This window comes from Eurytemora carolleeae, unplaced genomic scaffold (assembly GCF_000591075.1).
Source record: "Eurytemora carolleeae unplaced genomic scaffold, Eaff_2.0 scaffold115, whole genome shotgun sequence".
Classification (NCBI taxonomy): Eukaryota; Metazoa; Arthropoda; class Copepoda; order Calanoida; family Temoridae; genus Eurytemora; species Eurytemora carolleeae.
In genome coordinates, this window is record NW_019396189.1 from 75,684 (window position 1) to 91,243 (window position 15,560).

Below are 15,560 nucleotides of genomic sequence, written 5' to 3' on the forward strand. Positions count from 1 at the left end.
CCCTCCCCAACTCCACAACAATTGCGTTCACGCATGCTCTAGTACGCAATTACATGTATCCCAGTATCCAGCTGCGTCAAGATCCATGGCACAGGGCGTAATTGTTTTACTTCACATTACGCAGTTTACTCCCTCAGGCCAGGAACAAGGAATTTCGGATTTTTTTACTTTATATGATAGTACAAGGAAAATTAGAAACAATCTATTAACCATGGTGCAGAGCTTTTTCTTGCCTTGAAAAATCAGAGTTCCTCCTTTCCCGCTCAAAAATATTTCCGTCTCAAAAATTTTTCGTTCTTAATAAAAATTATGTGCACGGTTTATTGGGAAAAAGTACCGCAATAGGGTAAATCACTAGGACTGTTTTTCTTAAAGTTTTCACGAAAAAGATTCATACTTAGAATGTTTATAATGAAAACTAATCTTAGATGAGATTTTAAAAGCTTAAACCCGAGTAAAACCCAAACTCGGGCTTAGATAGAACCCAAGTCAGGATTGGTTCTGATTCGACCAATGAGATACTGCTCTGCAAGCTTTTTCTCTGTAGCAGACAGAATGCCGTCAGATCAAATGTGACAAGTAGATATATGTTAGTTTCGAAAATTCAAACTTTATAGATACATTATTTTTTATAGAAAAACCCAAATGGTTGGTTCTTACTCGGGTTTAAGCTTTTAAAATCTCAGATATGCAACAGTGTTTTTCTTTCTAGAAAACGAAATTTAACCATAAATGTTGATGATGTTGATTTAGAAAACTATCATGCATCAGAAATCTCACTATATATTTGTTTGCATGGTGTAAACACTCCTTATAGTTTAGCCTATTTGAATTAAGAAAAAGACTTTTTAAGATAAATCTGCAAACTTTCTCCATCTTATTGTTTATGTACTTCATTTTATTTTAAATATGTTTCACAAGTTTATATTACGAGCAGCCGTAGTACATTGGAAATTTCCGAGCCGGGTCAACCTTTCCGGTCCCAGTTTGTACTGTATCGCCCGGACATTGAGTAAATAAAGCAGACACTCAATAGGACTAGCCGGTGCAGCAAGGTTGACGCGGTCAGACTTTATGTTGAATTTACTTTTACTTAAGGGTCAGAGGTGCGTGATATCTCTGTAAATGTTCAAATAAAAATGGGTTGATTTTGTTGTTTTCAATGACGATCCAGGCAAAAAGAAGTTTTTTTTTTGAAAATCTACATTTTCCAGGTTAGAGAGAGGGGTCGAAACAACAGACACCACACATGACGTTTCCACCCCCTGCCCTAAGCTAAGCTTTCAGGTGTGTCCTGAGTGATATGCAGCACACTGACCGAACGTGGAAAAGTGAAAATTGATTCTATTTCTAATATTTACATTCTCGTGTGAATTTGAGGTTTTTGGAAATTGAAATTATAACGCCCAGTGGCGACATTTCAGAATATAACATGGGTTTCTCTATTTTTACACATAGACATTAGACAGTAGACAGTAGACAGTAGACAGAAGACAGTAGACAGTAGACAGTAGACAGTAGACAGTAGAAGGGGTAATTAGAGTAAGTGCAGACGGGTGGATGGAGGGGAGTAGAATAAGTGTATAGAGGATAGATTGGAGAGTAAGTACTATGTAAGTGGAATATGTAAAGATGAAGTATAAGGAGGTGGTGAGAATATAAATTTACCTAAGGTATTATTATCATGCATAAACGAGACTGTATACACCATATAATAGCTGATTGAAAACTAAATTATTATTATACGTAATCTTCCATGCGCTATCTATTCATCTATCTATCTGTTATCCTCCCTATATATATTATTATGGATGCAGGGTGTACAAGTACACTATATGAAGAATATTCATGAATATGCACAGGGTGTCCCTTGATACTCTAAAGTCGCAGACATTACATGTAGGTCGTGGGATGTCCACTGTCCAGCTTTAATACAAATTGTAACAGTTAGTTGGAATTTTTTCTTGACAATTTATAATTTGCATGCATCATTTCTTTCTGGTATTTCAGGCATTTCTGATATTTCTGATATTACTGGTATTTCTGGTATTTCTGGTATTACTGGTATTTCTGGTATTTCAGGCATTTTTGATTTGATCCTAGAAACTCCTAGAATTCCTGGTATTCCTGGTATTCCTAGTATTCCTGCTATTCCTGGTATTCCTACTATTCCTGGTATTCCTGGTATTCCTGGTATTCCTGGTATTCCTGGTATTCCTGGTATTCCTGGTATTCCTGGTATTCCTGGTATTCCTGGTATTCATAGTATTCCTAGTATTCTTGGTATTCATGGTATTCATGGTATTCATGGTATTCATGGTATTCCTGGTATTCCAGCTATTCCTGGTATTCCTGGTATTCCTTGTATTCCCGGTATTCCTGGTATTCCTGGTATTCCTGGTATTCCTGGTATTCCTGGTATTCCTGGTATTCCTGGTATTCCTGGTATTCATGGTATTCCTGGTAGTATTCCTGTTATTCCTGGTATTCCTGGTATTCCTGGTATTCCTGGTATTCCTGGTATTCCTGGTATTCATGGTATTCATGGTATTCATGGTATTCCTGGTGGTATTCCTGGTATTCCTGGTATTCCTGGTATTCCTGGTATTCCTGGTATTCCTAGTATTCCTGGTATTCCTGGTATTCCTGGTATTCATGGTATTCATGGTATTCATGGTATTCATGGTATTCATGGTGGTATTCCTGGTATTCCTGGTATTCCTGGTATTCCTGGTATTCCTGGTATTCCTGGTATTCCTGGTATTCCTGGTATTCCTGGTATTCCTGGTACTCCTGGATTTTCTGGACACCCTGAATCACAAGAAGATGAATATTAAGGTTTACTCCAGTTTAAGGACTAGTATGCCATGATGCGTCCCATCTTTTATGCACATAATTCGCATTAAAATGTGTGCAAAAATCCCATAATACCAATGATCTTTATTACAAGATGGCCGAGGACGAAAGTGTTAAATTATTCCTAGATGACGTCAAAGGGTGTTTAGAGTGACATTTAACCATTCTTGATAAAAAAAATAATTTTGTTGGGTTTAGTCAATTTGAGAAATTAATTTCTTTTAAAATCTTGAATAGTTGGTAATTTAGCCTATCTACCCTGGACTACCTGATTATTGTTTACTGTTTTACAAAGGTTGCGTGATTGTTCCTAAGTATATACTAAGCCAGCATAGATATCACGGATCGACCTGGATACAGGGTTATCCACATAGATTATGATAAGACTTTGGAGACGACTTTACGGAATCTATTCGGTCTGTTTCATCATTTTTATGATTACAACTGTAACTTTACACCTGTTTTGCCAAATCATTAAAAATGCCGTAAAAAGACTATATTCAAAGAAGAAATCGTTTTACAGCTTTTACAGTGTGTATGAAGGAGCATTATTTATTAAATTTTGAGAAAACTTTTGTTTGTCAGTTTTACACGCAATTTTATTGTTCCTGGGAACAAATTTGTTTAATTGTTCCGAGGCAAGTAAGTAAAAAGTGTATTCCAGGAAAACTGGGTTTCAATTGATTTTCAACAAATATTTATTTTAATGAGATATTTAATGGTTACGAAAAAAGATTTATGATCATGGAAATGAAATACTTTAAAGTCAAGTCAGTTCTTTTATGAATATTTTACTAGTCTCTAATTCTTTAATAAATTTCGATCGTCTTTGATAATTCAAATTAAATGTCAAGATGTTCATCGAAATTTCCATTTCCAACAGTTTAACGAATTATAAGGTTTCCAAAATCTGTGGTGCATACGTGGTCTCCCACGAGTAAGTCTTGCGAAGTTTTTGGATTAAATTTGTTTCTTATTTATTTTCTTTGCGTCTTCTTCCAACTGTTATGTTAATATTAATACAGAGTGTCCCACTCTGATCTCAAAGCAGCAGAAATGAATGAAGGAATTGATTTGATTTTCTTTTATGACCAATAAATATTTATCATTTTTGTAATTTCTAGATTTGAAAAGATTAAGAAAAGAACCCCTCCTGGTATACTTTATGCCTGCTGAGTAAACTATTGAATATCTCCGTCTTATTTCTTCATCCCTCCAGTTCAACCTGGCACCCGGAGCTAGAGAAACCTTATGTTTACGAAAACTTGACGCATTTTATACGGATTTTCGATTTGGAAAAAAAATTGATGAATTACTATGTTTTCACATATCTACTATCACTATTATTGTTAAAGAAATATCGAATTAAGACGCCCATGGAACGATTTTTTTCGTATTATAAGATTTTTTTTGATAATTCTCTTTACAACATCGTCAGCTAAACAAATTGTGAAATATTCCTAACATTCAGGAGCGTACATTCAAAAATTGTGTTCCGGGGCGGGGGGGGGGGGCTAATTATTTTTCTCTCTCTGAGGGGAGGCTCAGCAGGGGGGGGGGGCTTGAATAAACCCCCTGAAAATCATAGATTTTACTGATCCAGGCTCTAATTTTGACATAAAACGATTTTCATTTTGTGAATGTTGAGGAAAAGGCATTATTTAATGGCAAAAATCAATCAAACAGGTTTTTAGGCGAAAAATTGGATTTTCTTTCACGAAAAAAATTGGATTTTTTTCCTGAAAAAAATTGGAAATAAGGTAACTTATAAAGATATCGAGATGTATAGACCAGCTCAAATGAAACCTTTATGTATCGAGCCAAACAAATATTTTTTTTACATTCGCATTCATGTTTAATGTATTAGCTAAAACAAATGTCGTCAGTTTTGCTAATCAAAACTATATGATATTTGGACTGAAATTTGCAATTTTTTCCTGCAAATATCTGAACAAAGACAGTACAAAAGGGTAGCAGACCCCTTTCTTCAATTTTCGGTTATAAAGTACCCTATTTAAAGGACTTTTCATAAAAGGTCGGATAAATTTTCAAAAATTTTACTCCAAAACCCTGGGAGCAGCCATCACTCCCTTCCTAAATAGTTATTGGTTTAGTTACTACTTTTTTCAGGTTCCACTCCCCCTGTCCCCCCCCCTCCCCCATCCCTCCCGACATCCCTGAAGCTATAGACCAACAACCAACTTCCTGGACTTTCTGGCGCAAAAACAGTTGTATTTCAATAATTTTAGACTTGAATATTCATGAATATTGAGATATGTCAAGATGTTATTAACCTTCACCCAGAATCTCATCCTCAAAGAATGCATCGAAAAAAACCTTCTCCTCCTTTATATTATATTAATAAAAAAAAACACCTAATAGATGTTGTTTTAGTTTATAGCATAATTGTTGAACAGGCGTACTCAAAATGAATTCTAAATTTGCGCCCTCAATGAGAATAATCGCAACGTGTGTCCTCAGTAAATGTCATATTGTCCTTCTTAAAAAGTATTTTAGCTTTTGCGTTCTGTATTGCAACAGAGAATGTTTATAAAGGTTTCTAGGAAATATTACGGACACATAAAATCGACTCTCTCTAATATGTTTTTTTGCCGAAATCGTTTTCTATGATTTCTAGAAAGTTTGATTATTGACAAGCCATAGATTGTCTGAATCGAATTTTTAAATATCTGTAAATTCTCCGAATTCTGTCCGCACTCTTCCTTCATCAGTAAACACAGTGCCAATTATTTCATATTTTCTCCACTGTGGTCGAAGAACGCAAATTAAGCAATGATGTGGGCCCAGTGGTTAAAAATGCAAATTAAACGATGATATGGGTGTAAGAATTGAATACATTATGTTTTGTGACGAATCTTTATTGCTTTTTAATATCTTGCACACTCTCACTATACTTAGAAATTAGAATTCAGGGCAGATAGCGCACTAAAATATGTAAAATTAAGCTTACGTCAGGATGCATAGCTGAAAACTATAACAAACATTTTTAAAGGGAGTGTTCGCGAAAAATGAAAGGGGGTATAGGCTTGCGAGGAAAAATAAGCGCTTTTGATTGCGTCTATAAGAAGAAAATTGTTAAAAAAGACTCATACTGAAGAACGTAGTGTCCAGAAATTCAGAAAGATGCAACATTCAACTCGGATCGTAAACAAATTAATTTAATTCCAAACAAATCATTCAGATATTACAAACAATAGTCATCGATTATTTTTCGACGCATTTTCACAATTATATATTAGTATTAATAACTCCTGCAACCCTGGACGGGTTGTCTCAAATATACAATGAGAGCGATAAAATTGTGAAAGAAGAGGTAACATTCAGGCATTATTATGTATATTGTGCAATTGTTGTCGTTTTAAAGCAAATAAAGAAATGTAGCCATTGTCTGCACAAACTCTGATATTTTAAATCCTATATTTTTGGAACCTTATATCGTAGACCATGGATATTTCAAACTATGAATTCTGTTAGATCAAATAATCTAAGTTTTAAATATCAAAGGTTAACATCATCAGTCTGCAAAGATATACGGATTATAAATTTGAGTTTGTGACAAAGACTTAATTCCTTTACCAATCGCTGTAGTAGCTTTACAACCAAGTATAAATATAATGATTCTGATAATGAACTGCACAACTTCTGTGTTTCAGGTTCATTTGATTCATTAAAATCTTCTGGTCCCATTGTACCAAAGTCCTTGGCGAAACTGAATTATTAAAACTCAAGACATAATTTCACATCATTCTGGTTACCACTGTCTTGCACTGATATTGTATTCAGAATTTATATATTTTTTGTAAAATGAGCCAAATATTTCTTTTATGTTTTGGGTTCAAAAACTTTTGGTATTAAAACTCCAATTCAAAACAAATCAGAAAATTTTGACAAACATACGAAATTTAACAAATATAGTTTTTAATCAAGTTTGAACATTGTAATTATATTACCCTTGCTAACTTTACATAGTTTTCCTGTGTAGTTCTAGTATTGATAAAACATAGCAGTTTCATCCTGGGGGTTCAGCTGGGAACACGGAATAGTAAGAATTCCCCGCACCCCCTTTACATTACTGTATTTTCCCCTATATTTGATTACAAAATAGGTTCATCTACCCACGTAAAAAATTGCAGTACACAATTACTGCTCGACACTAGTCCCCCTCCCCCCCCCCCCCCAACAAAAAAGGAAAAAAGAAATAAACACTTTTATCTAAAAGTCAATTATTGTATTTTTAGTGTTTGTTTATTGATTATTTCTCAGGTAGACCAATATAATGTCTGGAGGGGGTTCCAGTCTAAGGGTGAACACACGAGGGGAACTAGCTTTCAGGTTAATTCAACTTTATTCTGAGTACCAACGACGAAAATATCGTATTTTTCTGCATTGAAAAGGGATATAAACAATGCCAAGTTCCTTCATTGTCCCTGCTACCTAAATCTTCCCTTTCACTTTTTCAGAGAACCCACAATTGAAACTTATTAATTTTCAGAGGGCAAAACGGAGATAACTACATTATTTAAAAAAAAACTTTTACAGGAACCGGACACTTTTATTTTCTAATCCTTATATCTTTGTAATCTTGTGTTGCGGACCTTTGATATTGCAGCTAGATCTAATTGCCATTGTTTGTTATAAAAAAGCTTAAGCTGTCAGGTTTCAAAGATCTAGGAATTAGAAAGTTTGAGTTTGAGGCAAATGTTCAGTTCCTCTGAATTCTTTTGTTTAGAAAACATCTTGCCGCAAATAAGAAGGAAACAGTGGAGTCCAGAGATATTAGTCCGGCTAAATATATTCAGGTATTTACAGTGTGTACCACTAAATATATTCAGGTATTTACAGTGTGTCCGGCTAATATATTCAGGTATTTACAGTGTGTCCGGCTAATATATTCAGGTATTTACAGTGTGTCCGGCTAAATATATTCAGGTATTTACAGTGTGTCCCACTAAATATATTCAGGTATTTACAGTGTGTCCGGCTAAATATCTTCAGGTATTTACAGTGTGTCCGGCTAAATATATTCAGGTATTTACAGTTTGTCCCACTATATATAATAATTAAAAAATGACCAAATCATGGTATTGAATCGCATTAAACTGAAGTAAAATGCTTGTAAGATTGAAATCTTGTATGTTTTTATCATAATTCCTTTCATTGAAGAGATATGAAGACGAATACAAATGTTTTGAATTCATATGTGTCACAACATAATTAGCTTTTCTTACACTTGTGCGTAAAATCTGCATAAAATGGACATATTGTAATAACAAGCGTTTATAAACATCATAGGGTTAACTTATTTGCTGTTTTAAAGGAATGCATATATGTTTTAATATTTATCCTATTTTTGTGTCCAGACCGTAATTATTCTAATCGGGTTCTTAAGCTCCAACTTGATCTTGATCGATCTTGTGTTCAGTCATTTTAATTTGGTGTTTAGGCTCCCAGCTGGTCTTTTCCAAAACTTGAATACTCTTCCAGAATTCACTTAGAGGATCAGACAATGCCAGAGTCAAAGTAAGTAAAGAGGGCTTACACTGCAGGGAACATGGGGGTGGTGGTGATGGTTGAAGGGGGTGGGGGAGGGCTGGATCACAATTCTAAAAGAAATAGTTTTTGAAAATGCAATTTTGCGTTATAATATTTTACTAAACAACGCCGACGAAAACTGGTTAGGGGGGAATTAAATACATTTAGAGGTTTAGGTTCAGATAAGCTTCTAGTCGTCCTACACAATACTATTATTATTCTCAAGGAAAATACACCAGAAACCACCGTATTTAGAGGTTTAGGTTTAGTAAAGTTATAAGCTTCTACTCGTCATACACAATACTATTATTATTCTCAAGGAAAATACACCAGAAACCACCGTATTCTTGTTTTGCTTAGAAATGTTCTCCTAATTCTGGGATATATGTTAAAAAACTGAATGATGCTCTGGTCGAGTGTTTTATATTTCTCCCAGAATCTGCAGTACATTTATTTGTAAACAAAGATGTGGGGTTCCTGTTCACGGTAAACTAAAAGTCCAGTTAACTTTCACATTGAAACTTATTTTCGCCATGAAACGTAAATATTTTCTTATTTGCTTTATCATAAATAATTGTTTGGTTTTGTATTTAAATATTTAACAAGAAGAATTTTGTAAGATTAAAATATGAAAATATTCCACAACAGACAGGATGCACTTGAAGTTAGTTTTTCTTGTGGGGAATCTTTTTTGATGACTCTTCTCCATGGACATTTCTCTGTATATATTCAATATAAAGTCATGATATTCTGTAGGTGGGGTTTAAGAGATCAGGAGAAGAAACATCAGGAAGCAAGAAGACGTGAGATCCTTGTTCTAATCCATCATCATCTAGTAGAGGAAGGACTTAAAGAAGCTGCTGATATACTAGGAACTCAATGATTATATAAACATCAAGACTTGGTGATTTAGAAATGGCAAAAATATACCACAAAGGATGATCTTAAATTTTTGACATTTTTAGATTAAACTTATTTGTGAATTTTTGTGAACGAGTGATAGTGATTATTATCTTTAAAAAGGTCTCAACACACCTGTAATTAGGCCCAATTTATGATTTACATCTTATAAACCATAAAAAGTCTCTTTTAGATTTCATTTAAATTGTTTCTCTATATTTGTATTTCATAAAAAATGGCAAATTTAAGCAGATTAGTGTTGAGCAAACCAGCCAAATATATTATCCTCCAAATGTCGTCTTAGGATTAAATTTTGTTTTTCGAACATAGGGATATAAAGTACAGGGCTAGTGAGGTTACCAACAAAGGATCTGAGACTTCAGAGACGATTGTACGGTACCAGTACAAAGGTCGGACCCACAAACTTCGGACGCTACAAAAGTCGGACAGTACAAACGTCGGATTTACAAACGTCGGGCTGGTACAAACGTCGGACCGGTACAAAAGTCGGACTGGTACAAACGTCGGACTGGTACAAACGTCGGACCGGTACAAACGTCGGACTGGTACAAACGTCGGACAAGTACAAACGTCGGACCAGTACACAAACGTCGGACGGGTACATTTATAAGGAAAAACGTCGGACTTTGGTTGAGTTATAAAAAAAGACCATTGATATAAGAAATAAATTAAAAATCACTCACTAATTGTGATAATAATCGAAGACAACTGAATAAATTCTTATCCTTTAAAGGTAGCACTAGCTCTATAAAACAACAGACCAAAAAGGAGTTGAGTTGAGTTCAATTGTCACAAACTCTAATGTTTCAATATGCCTATATCTTTGCAACCGAGTGTCGTATTACCTTTAATATTTCAAATCTGTAAGATCATTAACAGTTAAAGTTTGAAAGTATTAAAGGTTAATACCATTACTAGATTGCAAAGATATAGGGGATGAGAATATTTGAGTTAGTGGCATGAACTTAGTACCTTTGGGTAGATTTTTATTAGACAAGTCGATAAAAGGAATAACTTTTTTTTTAAATCTTAAAATTCAAATATTTTTTTCCTTAGTCCGACGTTTTTACTGGTCTGACGTTTGTACCAGTCCGACGTTTGTACTAGTCCAACGTTTGTCCTGGTCCAACGTATGTACTGGTACCGATTGTAAAACATTTTTTTCATTGCAAATTTCCTGAAATATAATTTAAAGAATTTATTTATGGCAAAACTCCTAGTTCAACCCTTATATTGTTAGATTTAAATCATTAAAGTCTTATCCTTCGTGATTCTTTAATCGTGATAGTTCTTCAGGATCGTCTTTGCCCTGGGACATGTTGAACTATGCAGTTTGTGATAATATTGATTTAAATATTATCCTGGCAGAGTTCGAGTCCTACCATCAGGTATAATAACTACTAATCACCTCAATTACGCCAAGTTTTTTTTAAAAACATAACAATAATTTTTAATTAAACCATTTTAATCCAGAAATATATTTCATATTTAGATTGAAGAAATAATTTTACTCAGAAGTTTGTGTCATTTCATTTACTATTTATTTTAAACATTTATCATTATCATTTATCAAGCAAAGAACAGGGACAGGGTTTGTTTAAACTTTGGAGATTCTTGTAGAGGGATTCAGATTTCGTAATTTAAACTGACCCTCAACTTTAAAGAGATGCATGTTCGATTCACAATGGTAACCTTTAAAGGTTTGTCAGAGAAAAGCTGCTAAATATTTTCAATCAGAAAATTGAAAATTTTGAATTGTGGTTTCTCTGTTAAAGTGCTGATGATATATATTTAACTATTCTTAAGTTAGTAAAATAACAATAGTTTCCTTAATGTTGGTCAAATAATGGTGTAAAGGATACCTATGTGAATTAAGAATACAACTTTTTGATTCGGGGATTCTTGAAATTTTATTTTTAGTGCCAGTAAAACTTTGTTTAAGTTTCTGATATTCCAGGTAAAATTCAGTAAACGTCCTGAACTATGTCGGAAGGTGGAGAGAGAAGGAGACGGAAAAGATTCAAGACGAAGGAAAGTTCATAAACCTTTAAACCGAGGAAATTCTCTCCAGACGAAAGAGGGACCTGGAGAACCAACCTTGCTTGGACCCAAACCAGACCTTCAAGTTAAAGGTAATTAAACTAAAATACAATATTTTACATAAGAAAATTAAACTCAATGAAAAAGTAGTAATTCGTACTTTTTATCCAATATAGCTTCTATATGTATTAAATCATCATCTATTTCAAAGTGGGCATGCAGAAAACTAAATTAAATCTCCGGAGTCGTATATTTTATGAGTTTTAGGTCGTCATTAAAGTTTCATCCTTTGTGGGTAATCCTGTATCGTGTATAAGCCATAGTTTTTATCACAACCATTAATAGTCTTGCATTATAGAATGATTTCACTGCAATTGATAAATTAAATATTTATCTTAACAATTAATTGACTAATACTTGTATCCTACTTCAGGACGGAGTATGATGGAGCAGGATGTTGAGGAGAAAGAGTTAATATTCCCTCCCAGTCTGATGGTTGGGGAGGAGAGCAGGGAGCTGATCCAGTGGTTGGCCAGGGACGTGATCACAGACAAACCTGACATCTCCTGGGAGAGTGTAGTAGGTCACCAGGATGTGAAGGAGGCTCTGGAGGAGTGTGTCCTCTATCCTCTACGGTATCCAACCATATTCAACAGTCTCAAGAAGTCTCAGATGTTTTCAAACTGTGTTAGTTCTATTCTTCTCTTCGGTCCTCCAGGAACAGGAAAAACAATGCTGGCGCGAGCAGTAGCGAGTAGATTCAATACAACATTTTTTAATATAAGATGTTCAAGTTTGGCGAGTAAATGGCGAGGGGACAGTGAGAAATTAATTCGCCTCCTGTTCCTTCTAGCGAGGTTAAACTCGCCGGCCACCATATTTATGGACGAGGCGGACGCTATTCTGAGTGAGCGTGGGACGAGCAACGAACATGAAGCGAGTCGGAGATGTAAAGCTGAACTCCTGGTACAGTTGGACGGATTAGAGAGTCAGGACTCAGCTAACATTCTTTTCCTGGCTTCAACCAACCTACCCTGGAGTCTAGATCCAGCTATACTCCGGAGATTTAACAAGAAGATCCTTGTCAACCTACCAGAGGAGGAGGAGAGGTTTAATATTATCTCAAGGTGTCTTGATACAGAAGTAACATCTCCTCCTCCACCTGAACAGCTCGCTAAGGTTGCCAAGGAAACTAAGGATTACTCCGGATCTGATCTGACAATGCTCTGTAGGGAGGGGATACTAACCGCCATACGCAAAACGGAGAAGGACGAATCTCTAGAGATTTCTCTCGATATTCTTCTTCAAGCAAAAGAGAAAGTAAAACCATCAACGGCTAGCAGAGCCAAGTTTAACGATTGGAACAATAAATTTGGATCTTGTTAAGTTTGTTAACGACACACCCTAGAAATAAACATTAATAAAATTATGAAATATTTAAATATAAAATTAATCTGTCAATCAGCCCCTGGTTATAATGGACGGGTAACCTTTTTTGGGGACGGTTACTTTGTGTGTTTACAATCCATAATCTAGTGTATTCTGCATATTGTATATTAGCTCTAGGGGACAGGGGGGCTCACTCTTAACTAGACTTGGGGTTTATACAATAGGCTAGATAAAGTTCTAGGGTTCCTAGAGGTTCAGGTTTCAGGTTTCTAGGGTTTAATTTGGATATATTTTAATTCCATAGTTTTATGGTTCTCTGTTTGTATGATTCGTGGGTTCCATGGTTCTAAATTGCCAGGGTGCGATGGTTCTAGGATTTAAAGTACTTAGGGTTCAAGGGTTAAAGGATTCATTGGTTTCAGGGTTCCAGGATTTGAATTATTTAGGATTCATTGGCACCAGATATTTAGGGTTCTTAGGTTCCAGGGTTTCCGCGGGATTTAAAGGATTTGGGTTCCAGATTCAAGGGTCTTAGGAGTCCACGGATTGTGAGTTCAGTTGTTCCAGGGTTTTAGGAAGCATGAGTTCTAGGATTACAATGATGGAGGGTTGAGGGTTGCAGAAGCAATGGTTTAAGGGTTCCTAGATTTGAGGGTTTTACAGGATTACATTTTTATAAAGAAATTGAATCTTTGCAACAAACTTAAATTTTTGCAACCTGATGGTGAAAACCTTTGATGTTTTAAACTTTTTGATTCAGTATAATTCATAGTTTGAAATATCTAAGGCACATGACGTGTAGCTGCTAAGATATAGGGATATAGAAAATATTAGTTTGTGGCAAATACTCAATTCCTTTCCCGGTTGCAAGGGGTTCTAATCAATGAAGGTTTTCTGCTTTTATATTTATATGATGATATTAGTATCCCTAGACTATATAATATTATAAACAGGGCCCCCGGTAATTTTATATTTAAATTGTCTCAACTAAAATATATATATATAAAATATAATAAATATATCAGTAAATTTGTAAAACATATGTAGGCATGGTTTAATCTAAAAACCGCGGTCTTCATCCCAGACTTTTATATAAAAACTAGCTAGAGTACCCGGCGTTGCCCGCGGAATTTTTAAAAAATCGAATTGTGAAAAAAATCGAAGCTTTTGTTACCCCCGAAGTACTCAAAGAATCCCTAAAAAAAATTAAGCCCATTCGGTCCACCCGTTTGGCCAGCTATAGCTATCATACAAACGTATACATACATATATGGCAAGGAGCTTTATTATAGAGACAAACACCTTTCATTTAAAGTATTGCATTCTTTGGTTGTTAGTCTTTTGGATAAAACTAATTTTAACTATTAACCATAACATTTAGTAATTTTGAACATTATTTATTTGAATTGCAAGCATTCTTCTTTGCTTTGTTTTATCTCAGAACACTTAGATGTAGAATAACGTTTTACAGCATTTGGCTAGGTTCAGAACACACGGTACAAATGTCAAGATGTCCAGTGATTTTTTGGAGATTTTTCATGATTAACTTTTAACGACTTTAAAAGGCTGTAAAAAATTTGATTTGCCTCTCTTTTGAACCAAATCAATTTATTCTTCTGTCTTTTATTTATGGAAATGAAAGAATCCACACATACTTTATGGTACCTATGCCTCTCAAGGCTATACAGGAATATCAACAAGGATAAAACTTTAATAACGACCTAAAACTCTCAGTATACAACGACCTGATTTGTTCTGCCTTGAACGTCTTATACCGGATAAACCTAATAATTTGGCAAAAAACGAGATGGTTAAAAGTTGAATTAGTCATGACGTACGAGAAAACTCCGTTAGTCGTCTCTTTTAAAAAATTAGAAAAATTAGAAAGACCTCAAAAATAATGGACAAATAAATTGGAAACAGAACAATATATGGCTTGATATAAAAATGTCTTTTTAAAATATTCTGCCGTCAACAGTCTTTATGTAAACTCCACAACTTGCTCTAGTTTTAGTTTGCCAGGTACTTTAAATGAACCGAATTGTTCTGTGAAGGAGGACAAGTGCTACCGAGCTAATATTTTTTATGCTGCTTGACTTTAATTTTTACAAAATACTATTAAAGTAAAGTTATCTGTAGAAATAAACAGAAGAAGTCTACAGCAATTTGGTGTGTCGTTAATACATATCTATAACACTGTTATATTGATTTGTAAGTCCAAAAACTTTATAGCACGTCATGCCAAAATAATAGTTATAGGTAATTTATGAAACGTTTGTGTACTTATTTAAATGGATAATCAAAAATCAAATAAGCTTTAACAAGCAGAATTTAGAATTTAAAATATAAAGCTAATTTCAATTTTATTTTGATTTCAATTGAAAAAAATATATTTTGGAAATATCCTAATTTTTTTAGAAAACCTGTGAACCAATCAAAACTTTTTAAACCCTTAACCCTATCCCTGCTGGGGTACTTGAAAACCAGGATATGCTAGGGGGGGGGTCAATTTGACCCCCCCCCCTCTAAATCCCATGTTTTATGTCCAAATATGATAAATGATACATCATTAGAAAGCTCTTGTGCTCTACTTTTAGAATCTGAAAAAAAAATTGCAAATTTGCAAAAATTGAATTTTTTATCGCAAAATCTAGTTACATAGTAAAAATGTTTGCAAAAAAATAATTGTCCAAAAAATGAAAAATTATACATTTTTGAAAAGCCCTTGACCATGCCATTTCAAATATGCAAAAATTTTTGCAAAATTTTAAATAACCTGATTTTTAATCAAGAAAAAACTA

At 34.4% G+C, this 15,560-nt stretch overlaps 2 protein-coding genes across 2 annotated transcripts; both read left to right on the plus strand.

The window, feature by feature from the left end:
• Positions 1–7,144: 7,144 nt before the first annotated feature.
• LOC111697673 (uncharacterized) lies at positions 7,145–9,779 on the plus strand. Its single transcript, XM_023467753.1, has 4 exons — positions 7,145–7,209; positions 7,607–7,676; positions 8,321–8,397; positions 9,166–9,779. Exons 1-4 carry the CDS (start codon positions 7,154–7,156, stop codon positions 9,290–9,292), a joined length of 330 nt encoding a protein of 109 aa, XP_023323521.1. The 5' UTR covers positions 7,145–7,153; the 3' UTR covers positions 9,293–9,779.
• Positions 9,780–10,425: 646 nt separating this feature from the next.
• Positions 10,426–12,799, plus strand: LOC111697667 (katanin p60 ATPase-containing subunit A-like 2). Its single transcript, XM_023467742.1, has 3 exons — positions 10,426–10,718; positions 11,288–11,462; positions 11,804–12,799. Exons 1-3 carry the CDS (start codon positions 10,647–10,649, stop codon positions 12,754–12,756), a joined length of 1,200 nt encoding a protein of 399 aa, XP_023323510.1. The 5' UTR covers positions 10,426–10,646; the 3' UTR covers positions 12,757–12,799.
• Positions 12,800–15,560: the final 2,761 nt, after the last annotated feature.